At 44.9% G+C, this 14,645-nt stretch overlaps 1 protein-coding gene across 1 annotated transcript; it reads left to right on the forward strand.

The window, feature by feature from the left end:
* Window positions 1-2,826: 2,826 nt before the first annotated feature.
* CCN3 (cellular communication network factor 3) lies at window positions 2,827-8,979 on the forward strand. Its single transcript, XM_063327451.1, has 5 exons — window positions 2,827-2,981; window positions 3,082-3,313; window positions 3,615-3,866; window positions 5,724-5,932; window positions 7,856-8,979. The coding sequence occupies exons 1-5, from the start codon at window positions 2,919-2,921 to the stop codon at window positions 8,150-8,152; spliced, it is 1,053 nt and encodes a 350-aa protein (XP_063183521.1). The 5' UTR covers window positions 2,827-2,918; the 3' UTR covers window positions 8,153-8,979.
* The last annotated feature ends 5,666 nt before the right edge of the window (window positions 8,980-14,645 follow it).

Genomic DNA, 14,645 nt, shown 5'->3' on the forward strand with positions numbered 1-14,645 from the left:
AAACTAAAATATTTATTTGTACCTACTAATTTTATATCATGAATAAATACTATTCATTGCCAGCTAAGCCAGCAAGAAACCCCTCCACCTGATCATTATTTTACTCTGTGAGGATTAACAAAGAGCACTTTCATGTAATAAGAAAAGAATGTCACCCTTAAAAAAGTTGTAAAACAAGTACAGACAAAAAGATTCACTGTTAGGAAGATGAAGCAGCATCCTAGAACTGATAGTTCCAATGGATTCCAAACTATGCATGCTTTGGAGGGACTGAAATGTCTGGGAAAAGGTATTTGGCCCTATTGTACTAAAGTGCAGCATCACCTTATTTTCATAACTGGCATTTTATAAACAAACAGTGACTTAATAAATTTATTAAATGCATGGAAACTAGCTATTTTTTCGAAATTACGTACACCGGTAAATGTTCATTTCTTTGATTCTCTCTGCAGATTTATGTGGCGAAACCCTTTTTATAGACCTGAAGATACTTAAAAGTGGTGTGAAGTAATCTCACTGAAAGGAAAGGCAACTTTCTGTGGCTGTGAATGATTATCGGCACTGAAAACCTCATCAGATTCACATACGGAAGGATAGGCAAAACCAGATCTTGTATGTGCCCCTCTGGCTTGCAGTCCTGCTTCTGGGAAAACTACAGCATCAGCCTTGCTTCTCTTCAGCAAATCTTAGCAAGCTGACAAGAACATTGGTCATTCCGCTCACAAGCAAGGTACTGCAGAAAGTGCCTTTGTGCTGACTGCCTAAATCAGAAGCAAGAGGCAAAGAAGCAAGGGAAAAACAGAAAAAGAAAAAAAAAAAAAAAAAGGAGGTAAGGAAAGTGAAATGACCTGTAAGGCAGTGGATGACTGAAATAACCCCAAATCCATGCCCAAGCTGCTAATAAGGTTTGAACAACCCAAAGTTCCTCTTGTCTGGTCCTGCTGTTTGTGAATGAGAAAACGAAGGGCCAATATGCGACTGGTAAAGTCTGCTTTGGCCAGAAGGACAGGCTTCTCCAGAAAGCCTGCTCTTGCCATTCAGCATCAAGGAAGGAATGGTGACTTTTATCCAAAACAAAACTTTTATCTGGTGATTTGTTTTTGTGCCGAGTATTTCTTTGGCTTAGAGCTACAGCAGCCTTGTAAATTCATGAGTACCACTTGTCTCATGTCTTAAGCTTAAGAGGCATCTTGTTTTCACTAGTCTGTCTACAACTTTTGTTTATTTTTCAAATATTTCCTCTTTAACAAGCCACAACAGAATCTAGTGCATATTATCTGCCCCAGACAACCGGGGAGAGAGAATATCTGTATACTAGCAAGACCCAAGAAGGCCTGCCTTGGGCAGAAGGCAATTCCTGACAAGTAAAACCCGTTAACAGATTTAGTCTCCCTTACACTTGGCCTAAATCCGTCCTGCACACACTAAACTGCACAGCAGAGAGCTCTGGAGTTACTTCTCCAAAGCACTCCTGAGGCCTGACATGTCGGCTCTGCATCTCCCACAGCTGCACAGGCCACACGAGAATTGTCTGTTGCCTTTTCAGCTCATCACAGGAGCTTCACGGTGCACAGGCCTGACAGAGCTCCCTGTGCCATTTCTGTGTCCTACCAGCTGATGCACCCACACCCCTCTGGTAACAAACAGTGCCCGTGACTTGAAACTGAGAGTTTACTGAGGAGCACACGTCATTAAAAAGAACATGGCCAGCAGGTCGAGGGAAGTCATCCTCCCCCTCTACCCTGCCCTGGTGAGGCCACATCTGGAGTACCGTGCCCAGTTCTGGGCTCCCCGGTTCAAGAAGGACAGGGAACTGCTGGAGAAAGTCCAGCAGAGAGCTACGAAGATGATCAAGGGAATGGAGCAGCTCTCTTATGAGGAAAGGCTGAGAGACCTGGGTCTGTTTAGCCTGGAGAAGACTGAGAGGGGATCTTATCAACGCTTATTAATATCTAAAGGGCGGGTGTCAAAAGGATGGGGCCAGACCCTTTTCAGTGATGCCCAGCAACAGGACAAGGGGCAACAGACACAAGCTGGAACACAGGAATTTTCATCTCAACATGAGGAAAAACTTCTTTGAGGGTGGCAGCACACTGGAACAGGCTGCCCAGAGAGACTGTGGAGTCTCCTTCTCCCGAAATATTCCATACCCGCCTGGACGTGTTCCTGTCCAGCCTGCTCCAGGTGAACCTGCTTTGGCAGGGGGTTGGACTAGATGATCTGCGAAGGTCCCTTCCAACCCTTGCCATTCTGTGATTCTGTGATCACCACACAGCCCCAGGTATTCATGGGGCCCATTTGCGGCCTCCAGAATCCCTGCAAAGCTCAAGAGGCCTCAGGCCTGGGCCAGAAGCAGCACAGCCCCAAGAGGTGCATGTGTTTGGGGTGGCAGGTCTCTAATGCCCGTGTTGGCCATACCAGAGCTCATGGCGTAGCCCCTCAAGAGCAGAGCGGGCCGTGGTGCTCCCCTACAGTTTCTAGCTCGTGTGGGAGCTGCCTGCAGGACAACAGACGGGTGAGGGGGCCCGTGGGGTCGGGCTGAGGGCGGCAGCCCCCACCCGGGGGAGCCCCTCGCCTTGGGCGCTGGGCCGGCCCGACCCCCGGGAAGGGGCCGGCTCTGCCCGCGGGGCTGCGGTCCCCCCTCCATGTAATGCCTCGGGGGTGAGAGGGCTCCCGCTTGTGCCGCCGGCAGCCGGGCCGGGCAGGGTCGTGCGGGCCCGCCGGGGCAGGTGGCGGGAGGAGCGGGGGGAGCGGAGCGCCCGGCCCGGCTCCAGCTCCCCGCCTCCGTCCCGCGCTGCCCGCCGCGGGGGGAGCGGGGGTAGCGGTGGAGGGGGGTCCCCGACGGCGTCTATATAAGCGGCTGCAATGGCTCTGCCGGCAGAGCCGAGCGGCGCGGCGGGGAGGCGGTGGCCGGGACCATGGCGACGGGCGGCGGGCAGGGCCTGCCCGCCCTGCTGCTCCTCCTCCTCTGGCTGTGCCAGGCAAGTCCGGGGCGCCCGGCGGGGGCCGGCGGGTTGGGGGGAGCCGGCGGCCGGGCCGGCCCCGTGACCTGGCCCCTCGGGGGCCGCTTTGTCCCCGCAGGTGAGCGGCCGGGAGCCGGCGTGTCCGCGGCCCTGCGGCGGGCGCTGCCCGGCCGAGCCGCCGCGCTGCGCCCCGGGGGTGCCGGCCGTGCTGGACGGCTGTTCCTGCTGCCTGGTCTGCGCCCGGCAGCGCGGCGAGAGCTGCTCCCCGCTGCTGCCCTGCGACGAGAGCAGCGGCCTCTACTGCGACCGCGGCCCCGAGGACGGCGGCGGAGCCGCCGGCATCTGCATGGGTAGGTGGCGGCGGGCGGGCCGGTGGAGGGACGCCGGGGCGGGTGGGCCGGCAGGGCCGGAGGCAGCCTCCCCCGGGGCGGTGGGGAGACCCTCCCCGGGCCGGGCCCGCCGCGGTGTCCGCTGGAGGGAGTCGCTGTCCCGCTTCTCTCACCCTTCCCTCAGGGGAAGCGGCTCCTCCTCAGGCCCAGGGCGCTCTGGCTGCTGCCGGAGGGGTGTCCACTGTGGCCGGCTCTGGGACTGTGAGGGAAACCTGCCACAGCCCCCTCAGCTTCAGTGAAATTCATTCTCTTTTCTCGCTAGTGCTGGAGGGAGACAACTGCGTGTTTGACGGGATGATTTATCGCAACGGGGAAACCTTCCAGCCCAGCTGCAAGTACCAGTGCACCTGCCGAGACGGACAGATCGGCTGCCTGCCCCGCTGTAACCTGGACCTGCTGCTCCCCGGCCCCGACTGCCCCTTCCCCAGAAAGATCGAAGTCCCCGGAGAGTGCTGCGAGAAGTGGATCTGTGACCCTAAAGATGAAGTGATTTTGGGAGGTTTTGCAATGGCTGGTGAGGAAACTAAAACTAATTATCGCAGTCGTTGTGAGGAGGAGGTTATATCATACTGGAAACATCCATGGGTTTACAAAATCTAAGACACATTGCTTTGTGTGATCATTTTTTCTGCTCTTTTTTCTCATCTAGAGTCACCAGTAAGTATACCACTGGTTATGAATAAAAGCAGAGCCTGATAGGTAAGAGATGATATTCTAAGGATGAATGTGCATAGCAGTTTTAAAAGGTACTTAACTTGAGTTACTTCCCAATTCTGAAATTGCTGTTTATCTGGTGCAGGGTAGTTCAGTGAGGGGAATAAAACAGGGGCAAGTTCATAATCCTCCAAACATTATCTCCACCCCCAGATCAAAGCTGCAGTCTTGCTAGTTGCTCCGCAAAAGTATGTTGCATCATAAATACTATTCTAGGAGCTTAGTCTACAAGAGACTTTTTTTTCCCCTTAAATTCCCTAGTTATTACAAGTGGTCAGCATGGTAGCTAAAATGCCAACAAATTCGTGCCTGTCTATGCTAGAGCTCTCATCATTATTGTTGGCATCAAAGCATTACAAAGTACTTGGAGAAGCAGTGGTTATAAACACAGTGAGTGGATCTGAAAAACGAAAATCCCATTCCAAAACGCAGAACTCATAAACTGCTTTTGTAATTGAAAAAATAAAGCTACATAATATTTCCCCCCTGATTTCTTACTGAGTTATGTCACCATCCCCTTTAAATTAGACTATTAGTTCAACATGGATTTTCATAAGCCACTTTTATGGGAGTTGAGGGCACAGCATTCTCTTCCAGTCACTGCTCTTTGTGGTCTTAAGCAGTTAGTTATGCTGAAACACAGCTAATCCATTTGAAAAACAAGTAAGGAGAGATCCAGGAAGAAAAGCTCTAATAACTTGTCAGAGTGCTATAAAGTGTCAGTTATAAGGCACATGAGGTATAAACAAAAAACTTGCCACCTTTCTACTGTTTTTCCTTTTCTTTGACTTGTTTGACAGCGACAGGCTGATCTGTAAAATGCCTACAGGTGGATTATCTGTATTCTGTCTACCAGTGGCCATCCCTCTTGGGGGGCTACCTTTTGGGAGCTTTACCATGCAAAACGCAAAAACGCTGTTGTAGAGGAGCTTAACAGCAAGAGCTGTGGCCGACAGCTCAGTCACGTTGCCTCATTCTGTTTACTATTGTGATAACTGCTGAACCAAACTATACAGTTAGCAATATTTGCATAATACAGCTTAACACTGCGATGAGGGCAGGACGATGATCAGAGTTGGCTATGGCTTTGAGTAGCTGTGCTAACTCCTGGAAATTACTTCCTTCCTCCCTCCCCACCATCACCCTGGCTATAATCTGTCAATAATTGACAAGATCGTGTGACTTGATGACTCTGGAGTAAAAGACTTTACTTCCATGCGGTTTATTAGTTTAGATAAATCATTCAGCCTCTTTCAAATCATATTTAATATAAATATTTTTATGACATAGCTTTATAACAGATTTCTGATGTATTTCCATTGGAAAGAGTGAGGAATAAACAGTTATTAGAGTTCTGAACTGGTTAAAAAAATGGCAGTAATTCTGCCAGCTGTGGACTTGAGCGACCTGAATCTGAATCCTTTGCTGATTACACTGATAGGCACCTTTTGTTATTTTTAGATGTAGGAAGTTGCCATGCAGGGCTCCTAAAAAGGCAGCTTTTAAAATTCCTGAATCCTGTCAAAAGCATGGATTTTGGACCTTTTTTTTTTTTTTGTCTCACATGTTTCTTCCCAGTTGTGGTAGAGCTCAATTAGGTACTGGGTTTTCACATTAGTTTTTCTTGTAATACAGTTCTGTGGGGTTTTGTCTTCAGCCTACAGGCAAGAGGCCACACTCGGGATCGATGTGTCGGATTCAAGTGCTAATTGTATTGAGCAAACAACAGAATGGAGTGCTTGTTCCAAAAGCTGTGGAATGGGCTTTTCCACCCGTGTTACCAACAGAAATCAACAGTGTGAGATGGTGAAGCAGACACGGCTTTGCATCATAAGACCTTGTGAAAATGAAGAGCCATCTGATAAGGTATGCTCCAAAGAGTGGCATGGGAGCAGGGTCTCTTCAGCTGTAATTCCAAGGTTGCAATATTATGGTGTAGAATACTCCAGATGCAAGTGTACATAAATAGACCTTTTAGCATACGTGCAGCAAGCCCAGGGCTTTTGGAAAGCATTAGACTTGCTGCATTTGCTTAGTAGCTTTGTGCTACACATCCAGCAGGTCAAGGGAGGTGATTCCGCCGCTCTGCTCCCCTCTGGTGAGTCCAGAGGAGGGCCACAAAGAAGATCAGAGGGCTGGAACAACTCTCCTATGAGGAAAGACTGAGAGAGTTGGGGTTGTTCAGCCTGGAGAAGAGAAGGCTCCGGAGAGACCTTATTGTGGCCTTGTAGTATTTAAAGGAAGCTTATAAGAAAGATGGAGACAGACTTTTTAGCAGGGGCTGTTACGATAGGCAAAGGGATAACAGTTTTAAAATAAAAGAGAGTAGATTCAGAATAGATACAAGGAAGAAATTTTTTACAATGAGGGTGGTGAAACACTGGAACAGGTTGTCCAGAGGGGTGGTAGATGCCCCATCCCTGGAAATGTTCAAGGTCAGGTTGGACGGGGCTCTGAGCAACCTGATCTAGTGGAAGATGTCCCTGCTCATTGCAGGGGCGTTGGACTAGATGGCCTTTAAAGGTCCCTTCCAACCCAAACTATTCTGTGATTCTTTGATAATTTGGGCAATCCCACGTAGATCAGATATACTGCATGTGCAGACTATTTTGACAGTTCATGCGGTCTAACTTGTCCCACAAATGCAATTGTACTACCTTTATGTATACTTCAGAGTTGCTCCAGTCATGCAGAATGGATGTATCAGATTTCTAGTCTGTTGAGCATCTGGAACTGCAGGGAAATCTGTGAAATCCTGCAAAATCTGCTTGCGTAAACTAAACCTTATTTTAATCCTTATGATGCTTTTTCCAAAAGCAAATCCAACACTGACACCTCAGGTGCAATAAATGTTTATCTAAGGGCTGACTTTTTTGCTGCTTCTACACATTATACAAGTGTTGCCATCAGAGAATAACATGTAGCTAGGTAAGAGGACCATCACTTCGCATAATGTTCTGAGTGTTGGAAAGCATTGCCAAGGCCGTTGCTGAATACTCTGCAGTTTTAAATACTGTGTTTTGAAAAGGAAATGAGATGATGAGATGATGATTCACAAGAATGATCAGAGGTCTAGAAAACATGTGCTGCTAAGGAAAAATTGATTGAACTGAACTTTTTCTGAATGCAAAAGAATAGAGATGCGTTCTCCTAACTGTGTTCAGATATTGCAGCCTGTTCTGAGTCCATGGGAGATACAAGAAGAAATAGACTGCATAAAAATTAAGATATGAGTGAAAACCTTCTAAGCAGTAAGAATAGTGAACTGTTAGGATTGTCTGGGGCAGATGTGGAGTCTGTGTCACTGAAAACTTCCAAGGACAAGTTAGACAACCAACTGTTAAGAATAACATGGGTAAAGCTGCTTCTGCCTTGGGTCACAAGAATGGGTGATGACTTCTGAGGTTCGTTTTAGCCCATTTTTTTTCCCCTGAATCTAGTCCTGTAACTTGCTCATTTGGCTTCTTGATTCTGTGATGGAACTACACTAGCCTGAGAAGTTTTCCAGTAGAGTATAGTTTTGTAATGAATGTTGGTTTGGCTTGTCTCAGATAACACGAGTGGGCGTTAATTGTCTTTTGTTACTCGCCCAATAACACACTGGTGTCAAAGGGCTGATCTTGCAGGAGTTACCTGTAAGTAAGTACTGAAGTAGCTACAGAGTCTGTTGAACAAGCAAAGACAACAGATTTAAGTTTTCAGAATAGGCCTATATCCTTGCATGTCATTTTTTAACTGCTTTCTGTATCATGCAATGATGTATCTAATGTCTTTTCATATGTTTCTTAGAAAGGGAAGAAGTGTATCCGAACAAAGAAGTCCCTGAAAGCTGTTCGCTTTGAATACAAGAACTGCACTAGTGTGCAGACATACAAACCTCGTTACTGTGGCGTCTGCAATGATGGGCGATGCTGTACCCCACACAACACCAAAACGATTCAAATTGAGTTCCGCTGTCCTCAGGGCAAAGTCCTAAAAAAGCCAATGATGTTGATCAACTCCTGTGTCTGTCATAATAACTGTCCTCAGAGTAACAATGCTTTCTTCACACCGTTAGATCCAACATCTAGTGAAGCAAAAATATGAAAGGCATTAATTAGGTAGTGCAAAAGGTATAAATAGTTTATACAAAACTTGACCCACAATCAGATGAATGTAACAATGACATATGTAAAATATCTAAGATGTTTTTCAAAACAGTCTCGGAGCTTTCTTTTTTCTTGTAGTTTATTAAATACCTCATTTTACATTTTCCCCCTCCAAACTTCTTTTATTCACTTGAAGGAAATTGCGTGCCTTGGACAGAGCTGCCTTTTTTTCTTGATGGTGGCGTGAAGATTACAAAGCGAACAGCTGGTCTTTCTCCTTGACTTAAGGCGATCATGCCATGAGCTTCAGTAGCTGTAAGACTGGGCTCTTCAAGAGTAAATGGATTCCTTGGGGAGTGCGTGATACCGTATCACCATATCACATAAGCTTCCAGGTTCTTCACTTCGCATAATGTGTATAAACATTTAAGCAGTGTTCGTTTTCCATTCTAATGAAACTCTGTTTCTGATGACAGTAAAAATCTTACTGATGGAAGTGTTGCGTTCTTCTGTCTTGTAAAATACCTTCTATCTGTACCTCCAAATTTCTCTGAGGATTAAGTTTGCACGTAGCCCCTGAATGACATAGCTAAGATCTCCTATCCCGAAGCATAGCAGATTGATAGCTCACAGCAATTAAATTTCTCTTTGGTAACTTCACTAGCAGTCTCATCCAAAACCCACTGAAGTCAGCGTCTTAGGAAAACTATGTGTGTCTGTAGATGTAATTATTGGATGCAAAAATAAAATTTCTGTAAATTCCTCTAAAATATAACTGTATCATATGGTGCTTCATTTCTTAGAAAGGTGTATATGTAAATAGAAACTGTATATATTGTAATATAACTTTACTAAGTAAATAAACTTAATATGATTCAAAATATCTTTTCCCTAAAGTTGTTTTTTTTTAAACTACAAACTTCTAGCAGCTAAAAGCAATGGTAAGAAAAAAGGGTTTGCAGACTCCTAAAATCAAAAGACCCTGTCTTGTGATGTTCTTAGTGTACCTCATCCTAATCGCTGCCCTGACGGGTATGCAGTGTCTTGGTGCAGGAAAGGATGACTGATTTGTGAGGCACACATTAGAAGGGAGGTTTCTTTCAGAGCAAAGTCGCCCAGGAGACAGGGTGATGTAGTTAGGTTTGGATGCAGTGTGCCCTGAGACATAGTGGTGGTGGGGAAGAATGATTATGTGATCTGGAGATTGGGTTTGGGTCTGAAGTACTGATGAAGTGTTTAGTTGTGTCTTGCAGCATTTCTGCCTCATAAAAGCAGCCTGTAACCCTGCTTCTGCTGCGTATTGTATGGCAACATCCCCAAGGAATATAGATCCTGAGGGTGGCAGTTTCACATATATGAAATCATGTATATAACAGGATTGTGCAAACAGGTCAGAAGTACAGTTGTGCAGACATTCAGCTGCCTAGACTGTGGGCCCAAGCTTAGCTCAGTGTGTGTCTCTGCTAGAGATACCAGAGGAGTACTTAACGCCGCAACCATTCTATAACCATGTGGTAGGAAACAGCCCTCTCTAGAGAAAAAAAGGCAGAAGGCCAAATCTCGGCATATATGGCCAAGCGTCTTCTGTAGGAGCTAGCAACTTCCAGTTTGGCAATTCCTGAGATACTCACAGGGTGGAATTCAGCTCTAGGTTAAGTCTCCAAAATTTGGTGTCTACATGTAGACATCTAAATGTCCATTTTAGCCAATGGAGCCCAAAATGAAGTTGGCTGCGAGCGAGCATCAACAGCTGAAATTTTTTAGTAACTTCTAAGTCAGCCTTGAAAGTATGAGGGCCTGGTGCTAACTGGTTCAGTTAAGGTTAGATAGACCTTGCGTCCTCAACTGGACTCTAGCGTGGTTTTCCCCACTAATTGTGCCAATGATACATTTCTTTGTAGTCATTGCTGTTGTTATCAGCTGTTGTGCTGTTCAAACAGCTGGAAGCAGACTAGTCTTGTCCTTCATCAGGCATGTGCTCATGAACACACGCACTCTCCCTGCCTTTGCACTGGTTAATTCCTAATCATAGAATCATAGCATAGTTTGGGTTGGAAGGGACCTTTAAAGGCCATCTAGTCCAACCCCCCTGCAATGGGCAGGGACATCTTCCACTAGATCAGGTTGCTCAGAGCCCCGTCCAACCTGACCTTGAACGTTTCCAGGGATGGGGCATCTACCACCTCTCTGGGCAACCCGTGCCAGTGCCCCACCACCCTCATTGTAAAAAAAATTCTTCCTTATATCTATTCTGAATCTACTCTCTTTCAGTTTAAAACCATTATCCTTTGTCCTATCGTAACAGGCCCTGCTACATCTTTTCCTGTAGGCCCCCTTTAACTACAGAAGGGCCTCCCCGGAGCCTTCTCCAGGGTAAACAACCCTAACTCTCAGCCTGTCCTCATAGGAGAGCTGTTCCATCCCTCTGGTCATTTTTGTGGCCCTCCTCTGGACCTGCTCCAACAAGTCCATGTCTCTCTAATGTAGAGAGTTTGTAAAGTTCTTCCTGGTTTTGCACCCAGCAACCTCATGCGCTAGGAAATGCCAAGTGCTGGAGAATACTAGGCAAGGCCTCCTCTAAGTGGCTGAGGAGTGGTTAAGTAGCAGGCTAGACTCTAGGAGAGATGGAAGAAGGATTATTCACAACTACCTTCACCCCACATCTCTAACTGCCCCCACCCCCACCCCCAAGATTGGTTTGTGCAATGCTTTTCTAATATAACGTAAGCTATTGAGTATTTCTCAGGATCATCTTGCAAATTACATGCATCTTGATTTGCAAGAGACACATAAACTACTGAGCAATGCAGCATTTGACTGTCTGGACAAATTTAAACAGTCTTTGGATTAATAAAACCCAGCTAATCCTGAGCCAGGTGTAGTTAGAGAGGAATGCAGTCAACCACTGATTTCCTAAGAAGCAAAATGGTTCACTCAATTACTTTATTTTTACAGTTTGTCTACCTCTTTCACACCCAAAGTTATTTATACTTGTGCATCAGCTTATCATTGTTGCATTGCTTCTCCCTTATCTCTCTGCTTTCCCTTCGTGTTATCTGGATTTTCACAGAATTCCTCATATTTTCCTTTTATTGGATCTTACAAGCAAAGCCAAGCTCTTCAGCAGGTAGCCTGCCCTTTGCAAGCAAGTTGAAGAGCTTCTCTGGGATATGAACCCACAATCCCTTGTACATTAAGATCATTCACTACTTTTAAGTTTGTGGGTTTTTCCCCTCCAAAGGCAGGAGTTTAATTTCCAATATTTTCAAAGAGACATAAGCCCAGCTTCTTGCTGAGACACTTCTTGTGGCTCGTCCGTCACTTCCTTTGAAGAGAAGACTGTGTGCACCATGGCGTATGAGTTCAATTGTAACTCCAGTAACTCCTTTTGTCTATAGACCTTTCCCCAGCACTTTAAACTGTGGTCTCCGCTTCAGCACATCCAGTGCCAAAATGCCTCCAATAACCTTAGTGCTGCTCGACGAGATCTCCACATCTTCAACCCATTTTGTGAGAAAGGAGTTGCATTGTTAGGAGCAATACAACCTTCACGAAAGAAAAGTGCTACAGCGTTCAAATCCTTATTAGCTATTTTTATTAACACCAGAACTCTTGCCATCTCAATGTCATCTTACAATGTTGTAGCATTTCAGTAGGACAAATATCTTTTGGAAAGGAACACAAAGGTTTCCTCTGGAAAAAAAGGAGCGAAAGTTCTCCACTGTCTTTTAGACTATATACATAATACCAATTCAGTGGCTATTTTTACCTCAACTCAGTTGATACAGCTTTTCATATGGTATCAGTTTTGTTATATTCAATTGTTTTACTTTAATACAGACAACTACTAGCTTAAACTTTGGGCCAATTTCAGCATGTTCCTGCAAAAGGTTGTGATGCTGATTTAAGTAAAACACAACAGTGGTGTGTCAAACCTGTGACATTTGTATAAGTAAACTCCAATGATAAAATCCTGAACTTTCCTGGTTTAGGGCTGTGATTTTCCAAAAAAAAACCCCAAAGTTAAATTACTCAGATTGAGCAAAATTAAATTATTCAAATGTCAGCAATTCGTTTTCAGATTGCCCAGGATTCCCAACTGAGCATTTCAGGGAATATAACTTGAAATTCAATGTACGGGTCCATACAGCAATATGGCCTGAGCATGACATGTTGATGGAACGAGCACAAAATATGCTGGTTGACTCATTCATCCCGTACTCTGTGAACAAATTTACCTTTTCTGTGCTAGTACCAATCAAGGACTGTCCTAAAAAGAAGTGGGTTAGAAACCTTTTTTTTAAAAAAAATATTTATTCACTTAATTTAACAGCTGCTGGTGTTAGCAACTGATAGGTTAAGTGCACCTTCAGTAAGTGATGCTGACGACAGCCAGTGTTACCCCCTACAGCACATATACCCAGCAGGGATGTTTGTAGCTACTTCTAAGACTGTTTCATCTCTAGGACTTCACTACAGCAACATGCTGCTTGCATTTAATCTGCTTCGAATTTCTCTAATGGAGCCATCAAAGACATATTGCAAATATGTCTCTTTTTTTTGCCTTCACTGACTGTAAGGAGAGCAGCTGGCAGCCTCGTCAGCTGGATGCCTGACACTAGACTGAAAACCTCACAATAAGAAAAATTGCACAATTAATTTCAGTAAGATCATGGCTTCACCCTTTCTGTTTTCCAGTATAATTCCAGGAGTAGTACAATAAAAACTTCAGGAAAAATAGAATGTCCCTATTTTTTTTCTTTCTAGTCCAAGCTATAATTTGTCTTCGCTTTGCTTTTATTAACTTACAGGTGTGTGGGGAGATGAACAGGAAGGAATTTAATTACTATTTCTAGCCCTAGTATTTATATTTTATGACAAATCTGAACTTCATGAAATAGGTTTTTATTTCTCTCCTCTGACTATTTACTACCTTGAAATTTATTTTTATTCTTAATTTTTGAAGGAATAATAAAATAATCTTTTTTGTACCGAAGCCCTCTGCATTAACAGACGTTTCAAAAAGCCATTCTAGTTATGTCTACCATGCAAATTCTGTAATATGAGCTCTCTGGTGCAGGCATCACATTTAGTGTGACCTGCGGGAATTTCTGCTCCGATTTTCCCATTACCGATCCCAGTTTATGCATGACACAGGGACGAACACCTGTTCTATGGCCAGAAGATGCTACGCTGATATCAGTCAAGAGACCTACCATGCAGCTGTGAGAGGAACAGTTTACTTGCACTTTATTTATGTAATACACAAAGTCTTACGCTTTACAAATATCTAGTAAATATGATTTATATTGACTTAAATCCCTGCAGTTAACATTGTGCAAAGTGTTAATTAAATGTGCGAAGTTAGAGATAACAGCCTGTTTATGGTCAAGCACATCTTTAAAATCTCACGGACTGTAGAGGCAGCCCAGATGATTGACTGGGATATCTGCCCAGTGAATTTGCTGGGATAACATAAAATCAATCTCACGTTAGGCCTCTCCACTCAGAGAAACAGTAGGGAATAGCCGTTGCTGATCTGTTGTTTTGTAGATTAGCAAACAGAAAAAAAAAATGTACTTCTTTAGATCCCAAGAAGTAGATTTATCTGCCCTGGACATGCAAGTAGTCACATTAAAATAATGACCTAAAATGCTTCAGTGTGGATGTTAGCCTGGTGGTTGTTATTCTGAAAGTCAGAATAAAATATTGCCCCCAAAACATTGCATTTCAGTTAAACAGGGAGACCTGTGTCTCTGGTCTCCTAGGTTGTCTGTCCTCTTCTTTACCCTCTCATTCTATCAGCGTGTGCTGGATCTGCTTCCCACCCTCTTCCATATTTTTTCTATGCTTTCCTCCACAAAACACTCTTTTTATCCCCGTTCTCGAAGCCAGCTCCTTATTTTTCACTTCTACAGTGCCCTCGAGTGGTAAATTAAACGTGCACGTCCCATTGCCAGAGGCCTCCCCCACAAACGCTGTGCACCCTGAGCATCCTTCCTTCTCCTGGTCTGGGGGAGTCTTGCAGCCCTCAAGGGTACGTGTTACGTCCATTGTGGCTGTGAAAACATTCGCTAGGAGCTCATCAGAAGCTTACGCATAATTTAATTTTGCTGAAAGCTAGCCATTTGCAAGGATCTTTTAAAGAGGAAAAGATGCGTTAAGGGAGATTTGCTCTCCTGCACCACTGGGTCTGGCTCTTCAGGAACCCGGGCTCAGCACCTCGTCTTGCCTGATTCGGAGAAATTCAGAAAGAAAGAATCTATGCATTGGGCCATACAGAGACTTGAGCCTGCACATAACCCAGCACTGTGCTCTGACGATCAGGACAAAAAAATAAGCACGTTAGCCCCTGTGGGAGGATTGCTAGTTTGAGTTGTTTTGCTTTTTCCTCCCTCTGTTTTTAATTAAAGAATTGCACATAAATAGAAAGCTGACTGGGGGGGCGTGTGTGCAAAAAGAAACAAATCCCAGAAATCCTTGCATAGATT

This window comes from Chroicocephalus ridibundus, chromosome 2 (genome assembly GCF_963924245.1).
Source record: "Chroicocephalus ridibundus chromosome 2, bChrRid1.1, whole genome shotgun sequence".
NCBI lineage: Eukaryota > Metazoa > Chordata > Aves > Charadriiformes > Laridae > Chroicocephalus > Chroicocephalus ridibundus.